At 37.7% G+C, this 20,606-nt stretch overlaps 1 protein-coding gene across 2 annotated transcripts in view; it reads left to right on the top strand.

Moving 5' to 3' along the window:
• The window catches only part of CNIH3 (cornichon family AMPA receptor auxiliary protein 3), a 50,572-nt gene extending 30,230 nt beyond the window's left edge, over positions 1–20,342 (top strand). For both annotated transcript variants that reach the window (XM_050894620.1, XM_050894619.1), the window contains 3 exons: positions 15,502–15,614; positions 18,126–18,269; positions 20,289–20,342. In XM_050894620.1, coding sequence (XP_050750577.1) covers positions 15,502–15,614; positions 18,126–18,269; positions 20,289–20,316 — 285 coding nt within the window. In that variant the 3' untranslated portion in view covers positions 20,317–20,342. The remainder of the gene's footprint in view (positions 1–15,501; positions 15,615–18,125; positions 18,270–20,288) is intronic.
• The last annotated feature ends 264 nt before the right edge of the window (positions 20,343–20,606 follow it).

The following is a 20,606-nucleotide window of genomic DNA, read 5'->3' as shown; positions in this document are numbered from 1 at the left end:
TGAGCATGTGACTGTTAGGAGCCACATTTAAGTACTTACTTAACCTGTTTATGACACTAGGGATATGAAAATAAGAGAAAATACTTATCACCAATAGCTTTCCATTTTATCAAATAGGCAGCCAGCCAATTTCAAGCTATGTCCCAGTTTCTTTGATGTAAAGCAACTGGTGAGTGGTAATGTATTAATATATGTGAGCCCCATGGGAATGCCTTGCCTGCATCAGTGTTTAATTTTTATTGAGCCTCAGCCTCACTGTGAACAGCAAAATGGAGCATTTTGGCTAATTACAGACTCTGTATTCATAAGGGATTGGCTTGCTTCTGGTTCACTTAAACAGTTTGTTAATTCAGCCTCTTCTTCAAAGTTCTTTGGGGACACATTTGTTTTAATTGAGAGATTATATGCAAGAAGAGGAAGATGCAATGACTGCAGAGATTTGTAGTCTTCAAATCTGGCAATCACTAAAAATAGCTTTAATTTATGTAGTATAAAGGATTTACTGTTGGGGAAAATTCTGGAAAAACAGTAAAGAATTGAGTGCCAGCTATATAGATACAGGAAAATAGTAGTTAGGATGCTTTCAGCAAGCACTAAATATGTCCCTCATTATAACATTGTGTGGCTTTAGGTCTGTTTTTCTTTCTATGAAACAACATATCTGTTTTCCTATGTCTTGAAGTCAGATAATTCTTTTAAAGAGCTTTGAAAACAGTGATATCTTGCTATTTATGACATTAGAACTTAATGCTTAACATCTGCTGTAAATCTGTTTTTTAAAGAGATTATAGGTGGGCTATAAAAATATGTTCAGTTTCATTATATCCTGGTTTTAGAAGGGATTCTTGGGAATTATTAAATGGGCATACAATATGTCATAAAAATCTGATCCCAGTGGGCAAAGAGTTTCTTAAGGATGGATTTTTGGTTTTATCTCCAAAATACTTGGAGAAGATTATTAACAAACTGTGACCAGGTATGTGATATATGACCAGATATTATATAACTTATTTACATTTTCCGAAATAGAATGGAGCATGTAATTGTTCTGCAGCCAGGCATCTTCTGACGTTTGGTTTGGGCAAAATGTTTCTATATCATTAAAACAAGTAGGGATCATGTGAAGCAGATATATATGGTGCTGGCATGTGTACATGCATGTACACATGGGTCTGTGTTTTTATGGTGCTATAGAATTAGAATTAGATCAGCCTAAGTTTTCTGGTTACTGGAGAATGATTGATTATGTGTAAAGAAGCTATGACCTTTGTATAGCCGTGGTCAAATCTCTTCTATCCTGAAGTAAATGAGAGGAAGGACTTATTTTCTGAAGCCAGCACTAAGTGAGGTTCTCTCAGGACACAGGTATCTCATTTCATTCAGTGGTGTGTTTTGGGGGCTTTATAGTATATATATATATATGGGTTCATGTATGTGCTTGTTAAACTGTTGAATGTCCACCAATGTCCATTGTGTGGACATTGGTGCTTCATACAAGTGTTATGTGATTCACGTAGGACATACACTAGTTTTGGCGAATGCTGTGGAGTCTGTATCTGTGCTCTCTTTTTTGCTAAATTGCCTTTGTTTCTCTAAGGATATGATTACACGACACACTACAATGCTGTACAGAGAAATACAAACTAATTGTGAATGAGCTGTCTTGAGGTAGTGGAAGCAGTACAGTATACAGCAGGACAGGCTTCTTGGGCTCATAAGCCCCGCTGAGGAGTGGGATAGGTGAGGTGTGCCATATAGGTCTACCATGATTTTTGTGATTAAATATTTTGGTGGGGTTATTAAAATATATTCAGTTAATGGTGACAGCAATATTATGTAATTGTAATTGCAGTTGTATTTCAAGAAATCTACCTACCTGATTGGTTCCTGCTGGATATACTTATTTTAGCACTAAGGACAATTAGGAATTTCCTAGATTAAAACATGGTCTATTTCGTTAATCAACCACTGTAATATTATTGCTTCACCTTTGAGGAAATTTAAATTAAGTTGTGATTAGGTTATGCATCGTAATTTTTTAATTAATCTGATAAATCCCTACTAAGGAGGAGAGTTGATTGAACTTGCTTCCTGCTCAGCAAATGTATTTCAGACTTCAGTTTGCTCCTGCCAAACACTGCTGAACAATATAAGTGACCTTTCTCAAATTATCAGCAAATATTTGTTTTTAAACCTCATTAAGCTAAAGTAAGAGTGATTTATGAACAGCAAAACTGGAACTGGAACTTACCTGGGAGGGAATTGAAGTAGATAAAAGAAAGACTTTTACTCATTTTCCTGCTGTAGTGGAGCATTTTAGTTAAGTTAGGCATAAAATTCGTAAAACTGCAAGTGTAAGAAAATATTGTACCAGAGCTTAATCCTTTTTCTTGATTTTGGATTTTTTTTGTTGTTGTTTTGGGTTTGTTTTTTTTTTTGTTTAGTTGGTTGTTGGGGTTTTTTTGCAAGTCCTTAAGGGGTGATTGGAAGAGAGCAAATTCAGCAAGAAATCTAACCACAGGCAAGGTGACATTAATCTCAAAGATGTTCCGGATGAACTTGAACTGTCTTGAAAAATACAAACAAATACGCAGACAAAAAACCCTGCAGGGACAACTTTTGAATAAGCAAACTTAGCCAGTTCAGCACTCCAGTACTAGCAGTAGCAACAGCAACAGTAGATTGTAAATCAGGAGCTGGGGTGTTTAAAACAAAAACCACAAACCTCTTCACCTAATCTTTTTTGAAGCAAGTTTTAATGTTTTAGTTAGGAGGTTGGGGGTTGCCAGTGCTTCGTCTGTTCTAGTACTTCTGTCACTGTGGTTTCCAGTGGAGCTGGATCTGTGGTAGTAGTGGTGGAAATTTATTCTGTCCTCAATAGTTCTGGTGTTTACCAGATTCAAGTCTGGTTTTTACTACTCTGCAAAAATAAAATAAATCAATCTTTTAAATTAATATTCCATAGTATATACCCTAATACACACCACAGCTATGTTTTACTCTATTTACAGGTTTTGGTAAATAACCAAAACCAATGTTACCTTAAATAGCAATTATAGAAGACATTCCATTCGGATTGAGATACTGTAAATAAAATGTAAAACCTAGTGAGCATAATATATAATTCCAGACACCTGAGTGTCTGCGTGCTATTTTATTTTGGTATATTTCTATATTTAAATATTCTGTAAAAAAAGTCAAAATTACTTACATGTATGAAAGTAACAGTAATTCAGAGGCATGAGTAATCAGAAGCTTGAAGGGTTGTGGGTTAACACCACAGGTTCAACTGTAGATGGAGCATTCCAGGGAAGAAGATGAGGCTGGACCCTGTGTCTGTGTCATGCCTGTTTGTCAGAGTTGAATGCATCTACTCAAAACTTGAAAAAAACCCACATTGTTCAGTGAATGTTACTGATGTTACCCCTAATGTTCAGTGAAACATTACTGAGCTCACTGGATCAGCTAACAGGGAACAAGTTAGCTTTTTAGCTTTTCCTTAATAGCAGATGAAAACAGTATTTTCTGAGTATGGAGGTTCTTCTACTTTACATGTAGATAAATATTATGGGAAGTCAGCATTTTTAAAAAGTAGCGCCATCTTTCCTTGTTTATCCTTAATCAGCCAACATTTTCTTTCCTGTATATTTTGGATGAAGGAGACTGACCAATGTGCACTGGAGCAATAGCCATGTGAAATAATTTTTGGACTTGAACCTTATTGGGTTCCAGACCTTCACCTACCAGTAACTCCTACCATTCTCTGCATGCAGCAGCTACAGGGGACGTACCCCTTTGGAGAGTGTCAGGTGTCACAGTAACTGATTTCAATTGACTGATCATATTCGTTTCTTCTTGATAAATTTGCTGGTTATGATGATGATCACTCCTTCCATTGTTCTGCCTCATAGTCACTGGCAAGCCTGAGATAATGTGATGGATTTTAAGTGTGTGTTTCCGGATATGTCAGTTGATTGCTTCATCATGGATTTAGGGATTTATAGATGTGTGACATTCTTTTAGCCAGTCTGCAAGCTGATAGTCATTAGCAGAGTACTTCTGTAAGCCTATAGCATGGTTCATTAAAATGCTTAATGTAAGGTTATATAAGCAAATTAGCAAATGTGATGTATAATCACAAGGAATTTTTAAAGTGGTGTGTATCCATCCATATGTAAGAAGGAATCATACTTTCTTCCTGGGGTTTAAAAATCTCGTAGGCAGAAACTATAGCAATAAGACAATTAGTTTGTTGCAGAACTGGGAATAGCAGCAATATTTTTACCTTTTGTAGGGCTACACATTTTTTACAACCTCAGTAAAGACGTTTTAATTCCTCATTTAGTTACACTTGACAGAAAAAGAAAATGTTGCAGAATACCCATACTAGAGGGATAAGTCTGCAGGGTAAATACATAGCAGGTTTGTGGTATGCATTATATTCAGCACCTCCTAGCCAGTAGTAAGCATTTTGTCTTTGAAGTTTAGGTGCTTGTGTAATCTGAGAGGAAAACAGAATTTTTAGTCTAGTCATAAGGTATTTTTGGACTGTGGAAACAGTGGTATTCTGCCTCGCAGGACAAAGAGGCTGATGTTTCCAGAGTTCTGATAAACTGCTGCTGTAACAAAGATCACAAAGGCAACAAAAAATGGCACCATGTGACATTTTTCCTGTTAACAGTGATTTTTACAATGATGGAGCACATGAACTTTGTCCACTCTCATTAGAGACCAAAGAGCTCATCATTGTTACTGGTTTCTCAGTACATGTTGTATTTCTTGATGTATCTAATGCTCTCTCTTTTCATAGCTCATCAATATGATGAAACTGCTGAGTTTTGACTAATCATCTGGGCAGCAGGAAAACTGTCAGGAGACCCTTTCTACTGAGTGACTGGGAGCGTAAACCCTAATCAAGAGACAATGTAATAATTTCTGAAGAATGAATATAGAATTATGTGTATAGAAAACATACTGTGGGTACCCAGGTAGTTATTCAGTGTCTCCCTGTGACTCAGTGCAATACAGAAGCTTGTATCCAAGCAGGCATGGCTGTGTATGAAACGATTTAAGTAAATACTATGTATTTTTAAAATAATTTTTATTATCTCACATGCTCCCCCCCCCCCCCCCCCCCAATCTTTGCACTGCAATTCAGTGGTTCAAAACAGAGTTGGTTTATATCAAAAAGCTTTCTGAACGTCCTTGGATTTAGGAAGGGTTTGACTTCAATTTTGACATTCATGCTTATCATTCATCTTCTAAGATCGAACAACAACAAAAGCAGCTATGATAGCCCTCTGTGGGCATTCTCAGTCTCTCCTTGACATTGTCAGCTTGGAACAATCTCTGTTTATTGCTCTGAGATGAGAAACATGTTGATATTCAAGCATAAACCCATGTGGAACAGGCCTGGACTTAGATTTGGATTTGAAGTTCTTATAATTTAGACACCATTTAGATAAAAACTGTGTAGTGCATTGTTGGTGGTTATGACCAAATATGTCTGAATTTGTGTAGAAATTCCCAGTGAAACTCAGGAGAAACCACAAAGGTCAAACTCTCACTAGAATGAGGGGAAGAAATACAAGTTTTTGATTAGACAATTCAGCATATGCCTTCATAGCACTTCACTTGAGCTAGTAATGCTTTACTCCTTGGAAAATCATCATTTTTTTCCCTTTGGGTTTAGCCATTACTGGGAGAGGACTGTCTCATGAAAGAAGGTGGCTGGTACATATTTCCAAGAAGTCGGGGTGCCTTTTCATTGGATAGTTTTATCAAGATCTGAACTTTCTATTAACTGGCCTGATAAACAATATGAATATGAAACCGTTGTTCAGTAATCCTTTTTTTAAAGGTTTAAACATATGATCTATTATTGGGACTACAGTGATATTCTGAATTAACATTATCATATGAAAACTCTTTGTATTTTAAAGGTGTCTTCAGTAAATTCAAAAGGGTGGTTTCAGGCTGTTCTATTTGTCTTCTTTCTGGAAGAAAATATAATACAGGAACAAATCTGCTTTTGTTGTCTTTAGGTGGATATTCTGCTGTCTTACGTTTGTGTTACTCTTTGAATTTTGCATTCTTTTTTTATTTCCTTAGTTGGATGCTTTGATCTTTTAAAGGCCCTGTTGTGCTTCAGCCAGAGATTCCTTTCAGCAAGACTTGGCTCTCCTTTTCTATTATGTTTTCATTAGTGTTTGTGTTACAGCAATGCTTCCAGACTCAGGTAAAGAAGAAAGCCTTATTGTGCCAGGTGCTACAAAAACCACATGGTAATAAATATGAAGAGCATTTGTTTACACTCATAAGACAAGTGCACAACAGGAAGGGAAAGGTTGCTGATCTGATCTGATGATAGAAATCTTGTTTTCAGAGAGCTATTTCGTTATCTTGTTAGCAGGCATAGTTTGAATCTTTTATTTTTAATTGAAGCTAAAAATTTGTGTGCTGTTTTTGAGGGCTCTGATGGTTTATTGAGTTAATAATTGCATGTAGTCTTTAATCTCTACAGCAGCTGTTCAAATCCAGCCCAGTCTGGAGTCAGACTCAAACTACTGTAGTCCGATTGATGACTGTTGCGAGTAAAATTATCTTGTGTCATATGCTTAAAGACTTGTGATGCTTGCTCTACAGAAATACTAATAAACGTAGACAATATGATGAGATGATGGATCTCTGTCAACATCATAGGGAGTATGAGCTACATCCCCATGCTATACGTATGCACACATAATTAGCTGCCTCAGAAGAAATTCTAGAGTTTGCATGCGGGCACTGGAATAAAGGATGTTGCTGTTTCTAAAGCATTAATTAGATCTGCAGATTTTGTAGGATGTAAGCTTGCCATGCTGTATGCATTCTGTCAGTTAGGACTTGGACTGTAATGACAACATCTTTCATAAAACTAAATTCATTTAAGTTCTCTTTTGTTTGAAGTGACCTAGGACTTTGTAAAGTACATTAGACTCTGAGCGTGAGAGACATAAAACTGGTGTGTATTTCAGTACTCAGTACTTATTTGAAAGATACTGCTAAACCATTATTAGATGATAAAGCCAACTTTCTTCTGGCCTTCAGAGTGGGTCTGACGAGGTATTTTTATATTAGGAACAAATAACTTTACAGTCAAAGGGTAAAATTTGAAGTTAGCTAAAAATGTATTAGTACACAATTTTTAGTTTATGGAAATCATGACTTATGGATGAGTTCTTTTTAGACAATTTTGGTACGGTAGCTCTTGTTAGTCAAAAGAGGCATGAGATAAATTTTAAATCTGCTGTTCATGTAAACAGCAGGGTTGTCCTTAGGTTGTACAAGTGAAAGAAGAATGTAGCTTGACAGGGGAAGTGGGGATACAGGAAAAGCAAGTAAAATGTTTTTAACTGAAGTATTTTACACTTTCACTAGCTCTGTGTTGGTTTAATTGTTTTCTGCAGCTTGTCTAAAAGAGGATGGAGTTAACATATTGATAGTGATTGACCTTTGGTAGAGATTTTGTTTGCATCCGGAAACATGAAGGACGTAAAATCTTGCAATAGATTTGCAGTATAGACAAAACTTAGGCCTTCAGTACCTTTGTTGCTGAGCTGCCTTTTCCTCTTTTGCACTCTAATAGGAAATTCACTACAGATGATCTAAAAGCTTCTCTCCTTCCCTCTCTTAAGTCTTTTCTGCCTACTCTTTTGTTACATTTATTATCTATGAAGTGTGGAGTGGGATAAAATGGGGGTGTGCCCTATTCAATTAGTCTCTTGGGCACCCACATAGTTTTAATTTCATCAGAAAGAGTGGAACTTGGCACAGTAGCTATTTTGCAGAACTGATAGTAGAATTGGGACCAAAGAGCTGGCAGTATTTATACTTTCTGCACAAATAATCCCATAAATGTTGCTTGACTAGAGGTAGTGCATCTCTTCTTCACATTTTTTATTTTATTGTAAATATATCGGGTTCATATTTACTAGAAAGGTATTACTATTGCAATTAAAATACTGAACATAATCCCTTCCGTCCTTTCCTTGTATACAGTACCATATCTGGAAAGAAGGTCTTTAAGATAGGACTGAAGAACTTAGAGGCAGTATTTCTGGCAGACAATTCATTCACTACTGACGCTCATTTATTATGTGCATTGTGCCAGCACTATTTTTAGTCAAATGTACAAGTTTCTGAATTCAGCGCTTTTCAAAAGTTAGAACATAACAATTGTTATTTTTAGCAATCGTTACCTAAGGATGTCTGTGTGCTTACCTAAGGATAATGAAAAGATATATCCTGCTTTGCCTGCACAGGTGTTCAAAGCAGGGGTAGCTGGTAAGCGGAAAAGTTACAAAACTATTGCAACAGTGAAGAGTTCAAACTTGTGACTCAGTCACAGTTGGGTCCTTACCCCCCTTTTACTCCAAGGAGGAAGTAAGATTCACCAGTGTGATGCCTGATGGAAAAGGAAATATCCTTTGAAGGGACGTACATATGGTTATTCATAATAATATTACTTATGAAAATATTTACGTGTAAAACTATATCAGGTTAACTGACTGTATTTTGCTGTTAATCTCATCTTTAAATGTTTCTTTAATAATCAAAGTGGCAAACAAAGTATCACCCTGTAATAGATGAGCTCTTGCTTTACAATTCAGCTTCTTCCAGTACTGTTCTGGAGGATATGTAAACGTATGTCCTTATAGTATCAGAACATCACAAGTAACAGCAGAGTAAGGCTTAAGATGCAGCAAAAATGTAAATGAGTAACTGTTGCCTGTAATGTACTCCTGAGAGCAGTGTACTTCTCAGCTGCTTGGGGTAATGTAATTTATGCAACTGTTCCTCAGAGCTGTGTTGAAGATATTGGCAAAATTTGACTTGCTAATGGACTGTATTTGCTCTGATTTGGTATGCAATAAAGTAAATATTTGCATTTTAATAAAACTAAAGAAATTGGGGTTAAATCGAATGTCACTGTTTAGCAGAATGTTCATTGTGGATTTAAGTCAAGATCAGACTCTGTAAAGCCACTATGCAATTAAAAAAAAGCAATATAATACCTAAAAATAGAGTGCAATGATTTTACATCATACCTGTTACACTGATGAAAATTGTTTCTGCTGGGAGTTAAATGTGCTACCTTGCATTTAGATGCTGATGTTTTCAATAAAGCTGTTAGAATAGCAGGGCAGGGATTGTCTTTACCATGTCTGCAGTGTACCAAATCTGCTTCCTCAGACTGACAGTCTTTGCATGCCAGACACGGAAACAGCCCTTTAGTGAACACTTAGTTTTCAGCATTTATGAAACTGTCAATCTTAGGCAGACCCCCAGGAGAAGGCCTGAGGGCCCTTCCTGTGCCGTGCAGATGGCTGAACTTCATTTTAATGATCGCTGAGATTTCTGCATTCATAGACCTGCCTGTGAAATGAGGGGCTGGTTTTTTAGATCCTAACGAACAGCTGTGGTACTAATTGTCATTCTCACCAGTTTTGGGCGAGCAGACAAAGACGGCATGAGCTCTTGGAATAACCCAGCTGTGGGGCGTCCTGGCTGGTTGTGTCTGAAACACAATAGCGAGGTAGGGCAAGAAAGTGTTTGTTACCCTGTTTCATGTCAGTGTTGTGAAAATTAGAGAAGTTCGCACTCCAGGGTTGCTAACTCAGCTTCTGTTACTGGTTTTGAATTAATGTTAAAAAAAAGAAAGGTTGTGAAGATATCTCCTGATCCCTGCTGAGTGGCAAAGAACAGGTCGCAGAAGAGATACACTTGTAAGATCACAGCACATCTGCCTTAATGACGTGTCTTCCAAGGACGGGGCACTTTTTGAATTGTGCCGGTGCCCTGCAGGCCTTACAGTGGAGAAGTCTTTTTTTAAATCCTTTTCATAACCTCTTTACCTGTTGGCTGTTATGACCTCCCATAGGCTCTGCAATATAGAAATATTTATAGATATTCTTGATTAGTGTCCTATAAAGACCTGATCTTCCTCTGTCATGCTTGTTAAGGTTATTATTTGTATTATGAAAAAGCTTAAATATTCTAGTCATAAACTGGATCCAGTGGAATCTATAGATTTTTAATATAATTATCCCCATGTTGCAGAAGACAAAAATGAGACAATGAGAAGTGAAACGATAGGCCTAAATACAGACATGTTTAGTAGCTGAGATGGAAAGAGCATCCAGAAATCCTGTATTTTAATATTAGATCTGGTACTGTGTTACAGATGGATATGGAGTGCTTTATGAGAATGATAATTAGGTTCTTTGTGTTATTCATTTAATTGTCTGGTATTTGTGCTGTGGAGTGACTTATGTTCACATCCACTTAATATTGTTTAAAGAAATTCCAATAGTGCATTAGAATTACCTTTACAAAGCATTGGCTTTGTGCTGCTTTGCTTCATTGTGATCCAGAAAGGTAGACGGGTGAAAACACAGATATTATATTCTTTCATTTGTGCTCTGCATTTGGTCCGTAACATTGAGTCTTGCATGTGTGCACCATTGCTCTCCCCCAGATAAAATGTAGAGCTGTATATGTGAACTTAGTAGGTTCAACTGCGGGTTGTTCTTTTGATGATCTGGAATCCATTTTCTAGACATTTTCTTTTCAGCTAGTTGCATACATCTACGTAGCAAACTGCTAAATACTTTTAGAGGTTTGCATAACATGGTTTTGAATTACTTAAAATGCTTTGGTTATAGGTTTGTTACACAACAATTTTAACTACACAACTGAATTTCGAAGTGATTGCTATAAGCAACTAGAGAACAGAGCTTGTAGAGACACAAGCAAGTGTGGATTTTAACAGAAGAATTGAAAGAAATTGAACCTGAAAATTTGGACTGAAAACCTTAGTATATTTACTGTGACAGCATTGTATTGGGCTCTAGGGCAGCCTTTCAGAGGAGGTTTTGGAAGTCAACTCAAATCATTTAAAGTAGATTAGAAAAATACACTAGAAAATGTAAGTGGGAAGCCTTCCTGTATTTCAACAGTAAATTTAATGTTTCATGTGTTTGATCAATGCAAGCAGTATGTTTAAAACTGTTGCAAATGTTAAGATGCATGGTCTCTGTATTTAACTTACACAGAGTTGACCCTACTTCTTTGGTTTGTGCAACAGCAGGAGCAAACAGATAAGATTTGTTTCAGTGTATGTGCATTCCATATACATGCACAGTCTGGGCTAATGCACATACTACTGCTATTTTTCTGTGTGTTTCTGCTTTCTTTTTTTCACTTGCTTGCACTACACTGCTGACTTTTGTGGTCTGTGTTGTTCAATTAGGAGAATTTCACAGTCATTATTAAATAATCATCTCCCCTTGGCCCACAATGTCTTTAATTCAGCAGCTACTTCCTCCCTAGTAACCCAGGTTAGCTCTGGTAGGCTCTATGAGGGTGGGCTTACCAGTGTAATTAAAGTAACTCTTGTGTTCTGAAGACCTTGGGTACATCTCCATCCCCTCTTTCCCTGCTACCGATGAGGACCAACTGTACATGTCAGCTTTAGCAAGGGATATGGTGGAAAAAAGCAGCAAAGTGAGCACCATAGTGACAAGCTGCAGCCATCCTTTAGTGGAAGTAGGTGCAGTAGCATTAACCACTGCAATAAAGCAGCATGCACTTAGATCAGGCCTAATTTGAGGCCCTGGAGTGATTCTATGCATGCATGGTGTTTTCAGTTTCTTGTTGCTTTTAGGTGGATGGATAAGGGCTTGTGTGTTTGTAAGGTGAACAACTTGTTTCCACTTGGATAATCACCAGAGCTCTTACATTATATGAAGGAGATTCAACCTCCACTTCTCTTCAGTTTTTTTCCTGCCATCTGTGGGAGGAGAAGGCAGGCATTAAGAAGGGAAGTTGTCTCGGCCTCTAACAGTGTAATGAAGACTCTCAGAAACCCTGGGAAGGGTAGAGTGTCTAATGGCTGGCAATTTCCAGGTATGGTGTAAAATCTGTGGTTACAGTATGGAGGCTGGCGTGCACAGATGGAGACTGATGTAGACTCAGAGTCTTTTGGGGGAAGAAACAGCAATTCTGTCAGAATTACGATTATTGTGTAGCACTCAGGAGTATTGGTCCTGAGCAAAGTGCTGGAAAAAAGCATAAGGTCTTGACATTTCAGTGGCTTAACAGTGACTGGGAAAACAGTTTGATTCATTTGTTGCAGTTGATTTTCTAAGCATGAGAATTTAATAGCACTGATGAAGGGAGGTCACTATTCCTGCTATAATATCTTCCCAGTTTTGGTTTCTGTGAGGTATTATTTTATGTGCCCTGTTCAATGGCGAGACAAACTGTAAGAGTCATTCCATGTAAAAACAATATAATGTTCCGTAAAAGCAAAATTACATTTGAGAAGGAGGTATCCATATGTAATAAACAGAATACGGAGGAGAAGTACTGACAGAAAAAGATGGGTTTATCTTTTGTATAAGAACAACAGAATATATTTAGGAAATAGGAAACTGAATAAAATGATTTAGGACTGAGCTTTGCGAGAGATGCCCTTCTGCAGCTGCAATCTACAGGTCTTTGTATTCCTATAAACACAAAGAAGCTGCTGACAGGTGCTTAGCTTCAGTGCTTGTTTTCCCATGCTTTAGTTCAGCCAAACCTAGCTGTCTATACACAGCAAAGCCTACCTTATTTTCTTTGGAATTAGAGGGGAAGAATCTATCTACGTGTGCATGTATGTGTGTACTACCTTGTATGAGGACACATTGAATATTTATGGTGAGATGGTGATAATATGAGTATCATATCTACCTAAGATTTTACATTTTAAATGCAAATGATGGATTGTGAATAAGGATTTTGAATATTTACTGATATGGGTATTTACTTTACATATCAGAGCAAAACTTAGAAAAGTATAGTAGTTTCTTTCCCTTGCTTATGTTATAGCAAAAGGTGTTTCTGATTAGCAGCATTTTGGTCTAGAAGCTGACTTTTTTTTCAGGCTTTCCTGTGGTTTTCCACAGGTAAATGTCAGCCAGCAGAATTTCTGGTGATAAATTTGTAATGCCATTCATTAGCTTGGGTCTCAAAGTGACCAGGTTGCAGCCCTTAAGAATTGTGCTGCTTTGCCAGTTTCTCCTTCAACTCTGTGTTCCATAACCATCTCAAGACTTCATCTTGAGCTGTGTCAGAAAGCAGAGGTCGTTATCTGAATCAGGGTGTTCCTGGTTCAAAGTAGAAGTGTACTATTTATATACTAACATGTTTACCATCTGACAGCTTCGTATGCTCTCCCAGGAATGAATTAAAGATGTTAGTTTAATTCCTATTGCACAGCTATCTGTATCACAGAAGTTACTATTGCAGTTGACTACCTCAGCAGGAACAACAAGGACTGACTGTTGCTTGTCTCTCCGATAGTTTTCTTCTCTCCAGGAGCCGAATCCCGGGTTTGCTAAAGTTAATTGAAAGTTTCCATTGGTTTCAGAGGACATTGTGTCAAACTGCAGGATGATTCTTACAGCCAAGAACTGAGGCTGAGTGTTATTTTTTAGTTATTTAGTTATTCAGTGTACTTTTCCTCACAAGCCTTGCTGTTAGTGCCTTTCTACACTTTATGCTTTCAGTTCTCTCACCTCCTTTTAGACTTGGTCTCTTAGGTAAATCAGCTGAATATAAACTGTAATTGGCTTTGCAGACTGGGCTTTGTTTGCTTCTTGCATGAATTCTCTTCAGAAACTGTGATCAGCACTGATCCTTTATTTATTTATGTCCACAGGAAGATATCACTCCAAGAAAAGGGTGAAGAGACATAAATGACCCCGTTGTTGTTCTGTCAAAAGCATAGCTGGATTTAATTTACACCAGAAACTGTGACTGGAAAGTGAGTCTGTTTCTGGGAGTCCACTGCTTCCTGTGTTTCCTTTCTAGCTTCACAGCAGATTTTTTGTTTTGTTTTGTTTTTTAAGCGGTGCATAAATTTTCACCATGGGTTTCCTTCCCTGTTATTACCAGCCAGCCCACTGATCAGGCACCAGGGTTGTGTTCTTGCTAAGTTTGTGTATTGTGTTGGAATCAGAAATCAAATATGTGATAATGAATGTAATATGCTTTTAAGTGTTGTGATGTTTAGTGGTTAGACATACATCATGAAGACCTTTCTTGTCTGCAATTTGTGATGAAGGTGAATCATTCTTTGGGGAAAGGTTATAGTCATGTTGTAAATCACATTCTAAAAATGGAAAAAAAAAATCCAGCAGTGATAAATAACTACCATCTGGAATCTGAACTGTGTAATTGTATTATGATTTGTCATCCACATAAGATAAGCTTTTGAGAATGTTTAAGTTGAAGATGTAGACACAGAGATACCCAAATGTGTTAACTACTTCAAGTAGTGAAGTTAAATGAAAGTGAAAAAATATGTTCCATGTGAGGTGGAAAGACTCCTAGAACCAAGAAGAAGGAATTCATTGCAGCACAGCTGTATGGGAGTAGGTAGGCATTAGGAGTAGCTGTATAGTAGGGTTTACATTGTTTTAAAAAATAGGGATCACTTTAATTATTTGACAGATGAAAAAGAATTTACATCAAAAGAAGCCCCTCAGATGCTTTTTGTGATTTAACTTTGGTTGATGTAGCTCCAAGATGGAGCAAGGGATGCATATGAACTGTGTCTGGGATTGTCTAGCTTTGAGAAATATGTACTGCTGGAAATTAATCTCTTCTATGACTTGAAGAAAAGAAACAGGTTTTTCTGAGAAAAGGTGTTGGAAGAAAGCAAGAGAAGAAAGCCAGCTAAGAAATGGGAAAGCAGTGAAAAAAGCAAAATGCCTTTAGAAAGAACTGATCTGAATCAACATCACATAAATTTCTGCTTCTGCCAGCTGCCCACTCACTTTCTCTTTTAATAGAAAGAATCATCTTGGGTCTGAAACAAGTAGTGTGGGAAGCCATGGGTTTACTAAGGAAGTGAGTTTCCTGTCTTAGTGGGTTTTAGCTTGCAACACTGACTTAGTAATGGATTTGACCTCTTTAGGGTGTATATAACATACCAAAATGGTAGAAGCAGCCTTTTATTTTCCCAAGGACACTCCTCCAATATAGAAGTGAAGCTTCAGTAATAGCTTTATTATTTCCTTTCTGAATGCATCAGTAATGAAAGTTAGTTCTTCAAGAACTCTTTTACAGACATTCATTTACTCTCACAATGCTTCTGTGAGGAAGGCAGTAATATAATCTATGTTTTGTAGACAGAAATCTGGAGCACCAGCTAAGACAGTAAATGATTTGTCCCATGCCTCTCAACAAGCCCCTGGAGTACAGCCATGGTTAGAACCTGAACAAACCTGGCACTGTGTCTTGTGCTCATTGCTCATAACCAAGCTGTCTGTCAACTGAGGTATGTCTGGGGACAGACACAGACACATGGGAGACTTGCAGAGATGGTTTGTTTTCTGAAAAACTACTTAGGTGACTCAAATCAAAGAGGTGTTTTACTGATATCTGTTATTTCTGTTCCTTTCTTTTTAGCTGGTGTTGCCGGAGTACTCTATCCATAGTCTTTTCTGCATAATGTTTTTGTGCGCTCAAGAGTGGCTCACACTGGGGTTAAATGTTCCTTTGCTTTTTTATCACTTCTGGAGGTAAGCCCATCTTTTATATGCTGACTGCTTGTTAGCCTTATTTGCCAATGCAGCACACATGCAGATTGTATGAACTATGAAGTGCAGTGATAGGAGTATGGCTGAATATCTTTTGCCTAGAAGCTTTTGCCTAGAAGCAGCTGAAACTTATGTTTCCAGAGAAAAAGTAGATGTTTTTCGTGAACATTTAGGATGGGTAAAGAAAACACATAATAATATAAATGTGGCTTTCAGTTACTAATTTAGATAAATATTCCAAAGGGTGTCAGGATGCACTCACCACAACTGAATGAAAACTTGGAAATTAAATAGGCTGGAATCTGAAGGTGAGGCTCTAAATACTTCACAGATAGGGAGTTGTAAGGCAGTTCATATCTGAAAGATCTTGGACCTATTCATTCAGCCCTAGCAAGGAAACCTTTCCATTGGACTTGTGAAAAAGAGACTGGGCAGGTTGACAGAATTTTGCTTCTCATCTTCTCTGGCAGCTTTGTGCTTTTTTTTGCAGTATAAAATAAGTTGTTTCTTGCTGTACAGTAGAGAATTTCTGTTCTGCAAGAGAAGTCTCTCTTACAGACTCTTGAAGTAGGGATTGCAGTAGATGAAGAGATGTTGTCTTCACCCTGCCCACGTGAAAAAGTGGGGAGTGTTTCCGCTCTGGATCTCTGCTATGTGTTTATATTCACTGAGGGACTTTCAGAGTTGATCACATAAGACCTGCTGTTGAGCAGCTTTAATGTTTTCTGGACAGGCAGTGCAGCTGCTGCTGCTGCATCTTCCTCTGCATTCTAGTGGAGGGTCAGCCTTCTGTTGCCTCTGAAGATAACCATCAGTTTTCGTGGTTGTCAGTCTAGAGTCTTCACTAGTTTTGCATTTCCACAATGTTTGTAAAAGCACAGATGATTTTTGTCTGTCAGGGTCTCTTTGTGTTACAAAGATACATACGGTAGCAGATATCTCCTGTTGCAAAGTAGCTTGAAGAATAGTTCTGTAAACAATGCAAAACCATTATCTCAAAGAGGAACTAAAAAGTAGTAGCTTTTTTTACACTATTTTCTGCAAAAGCTTGGTAGTAATGCAGAGTCATATGATAAAGTGTATTATTCAGAAGTTAGAGTGCCAGTATAGTTCTCAGAAAGCTAAATGAAGTGAAGCTACGAGTGCTTTTCTCCCTATTGGTTGGTGCAATAAAAATAATAATGTTTTATGGCGCTGTTTTACTAAGGGTTAACAATCAAAGTGTGACAATAATACTGGTTTTAAAAGTTTTTAAAAACAAATAAAAAAATTTGTATTTTATGTCCAAGGTGAAAATGGTCAGACTCTAAATAATGATACCAACCTTTGGAGAGAACTTTTGATTGTCTTTGTTTCCATGATTCTCCATATGCTTTGCTATAATTACTGCATAATTTCTGCTGGTTTAACCAGACAGGTTTGGGTTCATTGTGTAAAGTTCTGCACAAAACCATGGGAAGATACTGTGTAATATCTTCATCCCAATGAAGATGATTAAGCAAGCTTTCACCTGTGGTCTCTGTAAAAGAATTTGTAATGTCATTAGAGATTGTAAGTGGATGTGGCTAATAATGGAAGGGAGGAAGGCAAAGTTATTATGAGAACATTTACTTTCAAAGTTTGCTGCTGGTCACTTGTTTGGGGGTTTTATATCTATCTATCTGTCTGTCTATCTATAAGCAATCCCAGCAATCTTCAGTGTTTACATTACTATTTCAAAGCAACAGAAATAACAATATTTCATCTGATTTGTGCTGATCTTAAAGCAGTTCATTAACTTTGTTGAGGACTTCTGTTTTGGTTTGCTTTTGCTTTTTACTGCAAAGTAACAGACAAAAGCTCCTTTGCCAAAAAAGTTCTTTTGTCAGGATTTTCTCAAACATCCAGTCATTGCTGAGAATAATTAGAAATTTGTCCTATGTAAGAAGAAAAACGTTTTCCAATTAAAATTATTTGGATGATAAATTTTTGAGCAGTGCTACGTGTAGAAAACATTAGTGAGCCAGCTCCTTATATTGCTCCATATTGACTTTTTTCCTTTTCAGAGTTGGAGGAACTGAGCTATGAGTTGGTTGAGACTGTCACCTTTCATCTTGTCTGAAATCAGTTGTGTAGATGCAGTTAAAGCCCAGTAATCCTTCCTGCATGCTGTGATCACAAGCTGCCACATATTGTCACTCACAATATGTAAGTTATTAGTGAGTAAGCCAGAAATAACTATATAGGAAGGGGGAATGTTTCAATCTAAAGAATTAACAGAACACAGAAAGTCCACATTCATTAATTGCTTGGTTCTATGAGAACAGTTTGCTTAGACTAGCATCCTGATTTTAACAACATCCAGAAGTAGAGGCTTGAAAAAGAGAGGAAAATTCCTCCTATATCACAGAAGATGGTTGTCTTCTGAGCTGGTGATCAGGAGGGTGTATATCTGCACATGTTTAATACAGAATATTACAGAGTCATTCCAGATATCTTCTCCTGCTCTTTCAGGTATTTTCGTTGCCCAGCAGATAGTTCAGAGCTAGCATATGATCCACCTGCAGTCATGAATGCAGATACCTTGAGTTACTGTCAAAAAGAGGCCTGGTGTAAGCTAGCTTTCTATCTCCTTTCCTTCTTCTACTATCTGTACTGGTAAGTCTGGTCATTTCATTAAGGAAATCGTAGTTGCTTTTCATTTGACATGTGAAATTGTATTTAGGAATGACTGGAACTAATTGGCCCATTTCCTTAGTCTTATAAAACTTGCTTCTGATCTTGATTCAGGGAAGCATGCCCACTTACAGCAGCTGTATCTGCTGACACCTCAGTACAGAATATTAAGCGTTTATCTAAGGCCTGAGCCAGGCCCCAGGGCTAACCCAAGGAAAAAAATTTTGCTCCTCTGCATAGTCTCTTAGGACGGGTGAAATAGCAAATGTTATGATAATGGCATTACATTAAATAAAAATGATAATTTTCTTATGATTCAGGAGAATCATAAGAAAAATACTACGTCTGCTGGTGTAGTGATGCTCAAGATGGTGAGTAAATGGGTAGGCAGATGGTGGGTAGGAACATGGGGTGCACCATGCCTGTAGTCATTCCTACAGGCTCCCTTTCATGACAGGATAAGCCTGTGTGTGGTCCAAACCCCTAATTTGAGTACATTCTTGAAGATATGCACCCCAGTTGCGTGTTGTTCCCCCTGCCCCTTTCAGCTGTCAGATATCCTTAGTGCACAGTCACAAATGCTCACTGCAAGAATATGTGAGTATCATATTTAAGGTAAGGCCTTGGCAGAATCCCTGTGGTTTGAGTCACCCCTGTAATCACACCATAAAACTACTTGACAACAAAGGTTAACACACTTTAAATGGAGGTGTTGTTTTATGATGCCTTTCTTCTAGCCCTTCTTCCATAATGTATTTGCATAGAGTGCCTCTTCAAGCCAGTCTTGCATGCAGTAATCCCTCTGTAAGGCAGGTTTGTACGCTGGTAGAAGAAGATAAATGTTATTTCTCCTTTGATTACTGGTCCGTTATCTGTTCTGTTGTTCCCCACATCTTGAGGAGTCGTTGCTGCAGGTTGTTGTTTCTCAATATTACTTTTAAATACTATTGAGAACAAAGTTTTCTGTCCGCATGTGCATGTGTATGTGCCTGTGTTTGCATACATGAGAAAGAGAAAGAAAGCAGAAGGGCCCAGACTCACAGAAGCTGGTTGGTGCCTAACTCACACTAAGATGGACAGGGCATGAGAATCTGAGCAGGAGTTTAGCATCTAGTAGCTTTGTGGGTTTGGGCTGAGTGCCTTTGCCCGCCAGTCCTCTTCACGGGGCTGAGAGTGGAAAGCATGGCAGTTATGCTAGACAAGCTCTGTTGGTAGTGCAAGGAGAGATGGTAAGACATGGCTGGAGAGAGAAGCATTTTTAACCCCACGTTTTTGTATTGGCTAAAAGACCCTGTCAAAGTCAGCTATGTAGTGTGGTCTAGCATTTCTGCTGGGACTCTACTGTTGTGCAGCTTCCTCTGAGCCCTGCTTCCTTCGTTCTAAAATGTGGCCATAATCCAAAATCCACTTCCTGGTGCTAAATAAAATAGTCTTAATTACATTCAATTTCGCTGTGCTTTCCTGGGTATTGTCAGAATTAGAATTCCAGTAAAATGGAGCTGTGGCAATATACTGCGATTTCTTCGCTTTCAGAGTTGCATTTAATATGTATGGATTCACTCCAGCTGGTGTCTGCATTTTATGTTTCTTCTACTGCATGGAGTTTTTTCCAAAGGAAACAAAATAATGCAGTTTCATGAGAAACCTTGCCTGCCCTGCCGAGAGTTGCTGCTTGAAGTTTTAAAGATCAAACACGCTAAAGCAAAATGGTTTTGTTTCTTCACTGTTCAAATTAAGATATCAGACTGCACTTTAATAAGCTCAAACACAGCTTGTGGTGCAGTAGGATGTCGATAATGAATTTGTTATTTCTTGAGTGCTTTTTGATACCCATCTTGAATACATCATAATTAAGATGCTTTAGAGATAGAAAGAATGCAAAGGAAAGCACAGGCCATTACAGTCAGACCTGAGGAACAGACAGTAAAGGGTTATAAAAATCAAAGTGCTCTGTATGCTTCAAAAGGATACTTTCATATTGTGTCTTTCTTTTACATTCAGCATGATCTACACTTTGGTGAGCTCTTAACTGAAAGATCATCATTAAAGACTGAAAACAACAAAGGCTGGAGGTGCAAGGACGAGTGAGACGAGTGATGCATGATTAAAAAAAAAAAACAAAGAGAGGAAAACTTTGAACCCAAGAAGTAAATAGAGTACATGAAAGAGAAACCCAGCAAGAAGAAGCAGAATACCATGGGAGAATGGCTGAGTTAACTGTGTTTATCTCCTGTTTCTCAATGTGTTGAAGTCAATGACTTTCAAAACCCAAACAAAACAGAAAAAAAAAGCAACAATGTGGGCCAAGTTACACAACTA

Source organism: Gymnogyps californianus, chromosome 3 (genome assembly GCF_018139145.2).
Source record: "Gymnogyps californianus isolate 813 chromosome 3, ASM1813914v2, whole genome shotgun sequence".
NCBI classification, from domain to species: domain Eukaryota; kingdom Metazoa; phylum Chordata; class Aves; order Accipitriformes; family Cathartidae; genus Gymnogyps; species Gymnogyps californianus.
Note: the sequence above shows the minus strand (reverse complement) of the source record. Positions and strands in the feature narration are given on the sequence as shown.